The sequence below is a fragment of the Pipra filicauda genome, unplaced genomic scaffold (assembly GCF_003945595.2).
Source record: "Pipra filicauda isolate LSUMZ 115617 unplaced genomic scaffold, ASM394559v2 scaffold205_size1947385_pilon, whole genome shotgun sequence".
In the NCBI taxonomy this organism is placed as follows: Eukaryota; Metazoa; Chordata; class Aves; order Passeriformes; family Pipridae; genus Pipra; species Pipra filicauda.
The window spans coordinates 594,037-600,355 of NW_024104316.1; the positions used below are offsets into that span (position 1 = coordinate 594,037).

The 6,319-nt window shown below is 44.1% G+C and overlaps 1 protein-coding gene across 1 annotated transcript in view; it reads left to right on the forward strand.

The window, feature by feature from the left end:
* Positions 1-6,222, forward strand: part of GLG1 (golgi glycoprotein 1) — a 79,706-nt gene extending 73,484 nt beyond the window's left edge. The window contains exons 25-26 of the mRNA XM_027716105.2: positions 478-584; positions 1,076-6,222. Coding sequence (XP_027571906.1) covers positions 478-584; positions 1,076-1,243 — 275 coding nt within the window. The 3' untranslated portion in view covers positions 1,244-6,222. The remainder of the gene's footprint in view (positions 1-477; positions 585-1,075) is intronic.
* The last annotated feature ends 97 nt before the right edge of the window (positions 6,223-6,319 follow it).

The window sequence follows — 6,319 nt, forward strand, 5'->3', positions numbered from 1 at the left end:
CACAGGACTGTGTGAAAACTCAGGAAGTTAAACAGTTCAGAATATTTTGTTGATCAAAAGAAGCTCCTAACAAGCCTAAGGAGATAAGACTGTGTTTTTTCCCGAGCTGAATTTGATCTTAGCTCTGTCTAAAGGGTAGTGGCATGGAATTTAGAGTGTACAGCTCATTGAAGGTGCAAATTTAGCAGACTTCCTGAAATCTCATGTAAATCACATGAATTATATATTGGATATGTGCTGTAATTTCTTTTTGGAAGTCAAAATTCCTTGCACCTCCAAATGCAATATTGCTCATGAATCTTGGTGACATTACCAGCCTCGGGGGTACAGGGGTTTGTGTATATTCTGCCCTGCTGGCTGGTCTGTTTGGAAAGCCATGTAACCATCAGCCTTCAGGAGAATGGAAGTGCCCCTTTCCACAGCACGTGGTTGAAGCTGCTGTTTCTATTTTGTAACACCATCTTCTGCACATTACAGAAATGTCATGCTTAATGGAAGCTCTGGAAGATAAGCGTGTGAGGTTGCAGCCTGAATGCAAGAAACGCCTTAATGATCGTATTGAAATGTGGAGCTATGCTGCAAAGGTGAATATGTATAAGATTTCCTTTTTTTTTTTTTTTTTAATGCATTAGATCTCTCAGTTGCAAGCTATTTATGAAAAACTTCAACTGTAATGAAATTCTTGTTTCTGAATGAAGTTCAGTATTTTGACTTTGGTCTAGAAGAACTGAAGACAGGTCTTCTTTTCTGAACTTAGATCTTACTCTCTCTGTGTCTGGGATGCATCCCCAACAATGCAGAATTAAGCTGTCTTTTGTGCATGTAGGGCTTAGTCTCCTGTAGAGGAGGTTTGGGGCTGTGGAATAGGGGTGGCAGAACTTCCTGTTATAAAGGTACCTCCTGAGCAGCGATTCCTTCAGATGAATCATTGCAGGACCTGCTTGTTTCTGGTTCAGGCCAAGTCTGATGACGACAGGAGGCAAGAGCAGTACCAGAGACTAAAGCTGATAAATGCCACGGCTGAGGGCTGCATGGAAAGCACAGCTTGGCTCATTTATTCCCTTTTCACCTCCAGGTTGCCCCAGCAGAAGGCTTTTCTGACCTTGCCATGCAAGTTATGACCTCTCCATCCAAGAATTACATACTGTCTGTGATCACGGTTGGCATCTGTGTACTCTTCCTCATCGGCCTGATGTGTGGACGCATCACCAAGCGGGTGACAAGAGAGCTCAAGGACAGGTAGAGCCTGGATTTCCTGCTGAAGAAATGCCTGCCCAGTGCCCAGTTTTGTACAGCCCTCCTCTGTATAGTCTACCCACCCCCTCTTGTGAGAGGAGAATAAAAAAAAAAAAAAAAAAAATTAGAACAGCAGCAGGTGTTGGCTCAGTTTTCCCATCCTGGATCTCATCCACAGCATCTTCATCCTATGAAAGTTTGTGTGCAACATTGGCAGCCCAGCCAGCAGCTTTTGTTACCCCTTTGTTAGCAGACTCTCGTTTACCTGCCTGTAGACAAGTCTCTGTTGTACTGTTGGAACTGCCTTCACTCTCCAAATCAGACTGATATGACCTGCAGCTCAAGCAGTTTTAAAGTAAATTTTTAAAGACAGACATATATCTGCATACCGACTATATGATTTAGGTAATGGTTCATATTGAAATCTAGTCATCCTCTGTGGCTGGGTGAAATTGAGGCAGGAAATTAAAGGGTAAATTGCATCTTACACCACAGTTGGCCTTGTTTTGGACATCTTGCTCGTCTGTGTAAAGCATCTTCAGAGCATAGTCTTGGACAACTTAAGGACACCAGTCACTGGTGTCATCTCCTAGTGAATATCCTGCTTTTGTGACTGTGGATTTTTTTTGGCTGAAAAGATGTCCTCCCTTTCTTCCTCTGCCGCTCGCAAGATAGAATAAAATACTGACCAGGATCGAATACTCATGTGAGCTGTACAACTGTTTCAGTAGATTAAAGACACGATGTAGACACGAGGCGCGTAGGCCGTCAGTAGTGAACGGTGCCACTGTCAGTGGGCAGGAAGTGCCCTGGTCAGTTACTCGGTCAACTTTTTTATTATGCAGTAAAATTCTAACCCTCCTTTTATTTTACCTCGCTGCTGCCAAGCTGTTCCCCTTCCAAATTAACTGTCTGTAGAGGGTGTTGACACACTGGCAGTGCCGTGCTCTGTCAGCGATGCAGAAAATGACTGAACGCTCGACGTGCTCTATCTGTGTAACAATTACTTGTGGATTATCACAGTGGTTTGTAACCACAATTTGGGTCTCAATGGTTTGAATGGCATAGTCTGAACCACGCTGAAGAGTCGTTTTCGTTTCCACAACTGCAATTGACAGTGATAGCAGCTGGTGTTTCCTGGGATGTAGGACACAGGTGCCAGTCCAGAAGCAGGAGTGGATGGCAGGATGATAGTGTTGTGTGAAAGGCAGAAATGTCTGGATCTTTAAGGGAAGTAGCTTTCACATAGTTACCATCAACATGAGAGCCCAAAGAAGGTGTTTTAGAAAAGCTGCAACAGTAGCTGTGGCCTCTTCTTAGGGTCATCTTTGTTCCTCAAGTAAAAGGAGGTGTGGAGGTCACAAGACACATGCTTTGACTGAAACATGGAATGTGTTGCTGAAATCTAGAAGAGGCTGCACAAGAGTCCATGTGTACAGTAGGATATATTTTATTCACCTTTTAGATGTGCTCACCTGTGTGTGCTGCAGTAAAAACTTTATTTTCCCACTTAGCACGCTGCTAGGTAAGACCTGACATTTCCAGTTCTCCTCATCGTTCCCTAGAAGAACAGTGGAGGTGGTTTTGGGACACTTTAAAGTGTGGACCAGCTGATTCTGATGATACTGAATGTACAGAATAGCATATACAAAATACTGTGAGCATTTGCTGCAACTGAAGCTTTTTGCAAATGTACCTTCATCCCGTTCTGAGGATGGGCAGCAAACTGTTAGTGGTATGGGTTTAGACTTACTATGCTAGTGAGTCTGTCACAAACACTCCTGGTTTTGTAGCAAAGTACTATGAACACAAGGAAGCAGCAGCAAAAGTCTGAGTGACGAAGATTCGATGGGGAGTTAGTACATGGTAGGATTGCTGTTAAGTGGTTGGGTAGAACAGAACTTAAGCCTGAATTCCTTCTCTTGCCCCTCTTCCCTGGTACTAACGGAGCTTGACAGGCCCTCTGCCAGCGTGGAGTAGAAGAGGAACAGTTAATCGGGTCTCTTGAGGTAGCACAGGTGTGTAAAACCACAAATGTTAGTTTGGCAATTAGAAGTGTTGTCGTTTCACTTGACTGAGCACTGAAATGACTGCTACTGAGATGGGTGTGTTCACAGAGCTCCCGGCAAGGGAAGTGGGATCTAGGTGCAGCCTTGCTTGCTGGCACAAGTCCTGCTTCTACATAATGTCTATCTGGGCATAATTAAATTGCCATTGGAGGGCTTTTTTTAAACTGTTGTGACTTTTTGAGAAGGCATTTTGTAACCTGATTAGCTTGAGAAGCCTAATTAGATGGTTTATTGTCTAGAAATAGCATCTTCCACTAAAGTCCAAAAGACATTGCAGTGAAAATTGTAGGTTTGTAGCCATAGTTCTGAATGTAAACCCTGTTCAGCTCTGAAGGTGACTTTCTTTACTTTCAGATATAAGGCTTTCTTGGTTTTTTTGCTTTTTAATGTGGAGAAGGTTAAAGTGAGGGTGCCTGGAGCACTGCATTAGGAGTCTGTGCTCTGTGGTGGTGTTTCTACCTGTGTCTGTGGTTGGTGGTGTTTCTGCCTGTGTCAGCAGGCTAACCTGGGAGTTTGGCTTCAGTGTGAGTGTGCTGGGAGGTGTTAGAGGTATGTGGCTGGAGGCCCTTGGAAACAAAGGTAGGATACTAAATAAACCCTTTGTCACTGTAAAGACACAGACCTATCTTTTGAAAGGTGGGCACTGTCAAAGGGTCCTGACCATTTTATCATTTGAACATGTTATCTTTTCATGTTTTAGAAAGGGGTCTCCTACTACTGCTAATGACCAGATTTGCTTTTTTCTTGACTAAAAAATCTACCAGTCCCAGTCTTGAAACATTCTCGTCCTTTTCATGCATGCCTAAAAATCCAGAGGTTTTGCAAGCACAGAAACCCACAGGAGTGCTCTTCCAAAAATAACCTGGTCGTGCTGTTGCCAACACATCATCTTGCCTGCAGGTAACCATTTTCCACTGCAGGGAAAGAAAGAATCGAAGAAGCACAGAAGGATGGGGTTGGAAGGGACTTAAAGCTCATTTCATTCCAACCCACTGCCACGGACAGGGACACCTTCCACACTAGAGCAGGTTACCCAGAACCACATCCAGCCCACAACCTCTCTGGGCAATCTGTGCCTCACCACCCTTACAGGAAGGTGTGAGAAATGGTTGTAAGAAACACTGCTGTTGCCTTGAACTTGAGAAAGTCTTTGTAACTTCTCTGGTGTAACAGAGAATGTTAGAAATAGCCACAGTCAGGTAAAAGAAGCGTGTTAGGGTGGGAAAACCTGGGGTGCTCCTTCTTCTTCATGACCCTCGCTTCTCGCTGGAGGAGTCTGCCTTCCGCTGAATGCAGTTTAGGAAATGGTTGGTTGTTAGGGTTTTTTTCTCATCATCATCATGAAACCTTCTCTTGGAGAGCTTATTCTAGACTTGGTGATGCTGTTGCTCAGGGTGTGGATGGAAGGAAGGGCTGGATGACTGGGAATCTAGCAAGGCATGCACCTCTCCATTTGCTCCTAGTACTGCAAGGGTTAACAAACTATGTTTCCTAAATGACAGCAAATGCACAGGAACTGTGCGTGATATTCTCCTCATTACTTCACTCCTGCTAGCCTCTTACTGTTTACTCTTGTTCATAGTAATAAGGTTATTTATTGTTTACCTAGCCCTTAACTAATCAGGTCCTTTGGTGAGTTTTAACTTGGGATTCTCCTGCCTCACTTTTGTCACCAGGCTGCTGGAGTAACTCACCTGGATAGGAACAAAAACTCGTGGTACTTGAAGTACTGTCCAGCAGGTTGGGATGAGTGTCTGTATGTCTGTGTCGCTGGAAAGGGCTGGAAAGGCCCTAGTGAAGGTCAAATAGTTCTGTAGCAAAATGTTAGCATTTCCTCCAGAACCTGATGCTTAAATCCAGGGGATACGATCAGTCTTGCTCTGAAAGAATCCACAGTAAGCTCACTGTATGAAAAATAATGGAGAGGTGAATGTCTCAAATACAGAAACTAACTGCAGGTAGGTACAGAGGGAAGAAATGTGACAAGCCAGAGGGATCACTTGAATCCCATAATGTTGTAGAGGAATTGTGTTCAATTTGGATGGCAACTTCTGTTAAAACACAAGCTTTTTATTTAGTCAAAGAAGATTGTAGGGTTGTTTATTTTTACTTTATCAGTCTTGTTCGGGGGAAAAAAAAAGAAGGTAGTTTTGAGGTGTATGTGAGTGTACAAGTATGGTATGAAACCAGAACATTTCATCTAGCACTTCTGTCCCTATTTGAAGTACAGCTCTGTGGACTCAAACAGCTGTAGTGTGGGTTTGTGTAAGAGCACGTAGTTAATTCTGGGGTTCAAGTCCTCCAGGCAGTTCCCAGGTGCTCATGTTTGCACAGTCTCCCCGTTTGGGAGCCAAACATGCCATTTTACTTCCACAGATCAGTCATGGTTAGAGGGGACCCAAATCACACATGATAGAATTTAGCTGGCACCACTGTTTGTGCTGTGCTGGTGGAATTCTGCATCACTCCATTCAGTTCCTGAATGCTGCCTGTATGGGACAGGGAGGAGTAACATCACTGCTCTTCACTGGTCAGAGGCAGATTTTCTCCTTCCACAACACCCAAATTTGATTCTATAGCTGACTGAATTCACCCTTCCAGGGTGAATTGCTGAAAATCTCACACCACTGTCCCCTCTGTTGACTGAGTTAGAGGTGTTGGCGTAGCTCTCACCTTGGGAAATACTGATCTAGGAGAAAAGGGAAAGGTGTGACTGCGGCCCGTGGACACTGGTGCCGAGTGGAGGATCGGGAGCTGTACCGTGTGTGTTGGACTGGGCACGTGCCGGTGTTGGGGGTGAGGGGCACCCCGACACCCTCAGTGTACAAAGCAGACCCAGCGGATTCCTATTGTACAGCAGACGCTGTTTCAACTTAGTCTCCTTTTTTTTTATTATTATTATTATTTTTAAATGTGACATTAACGAGACTTTTTTTTTATTTGTAAATGGTTTCCCCTTTTCTGTGTATAAATCCTGGCTGCTCCTCGTTTTGGTCGTTCCTTTTTTGGTTTTG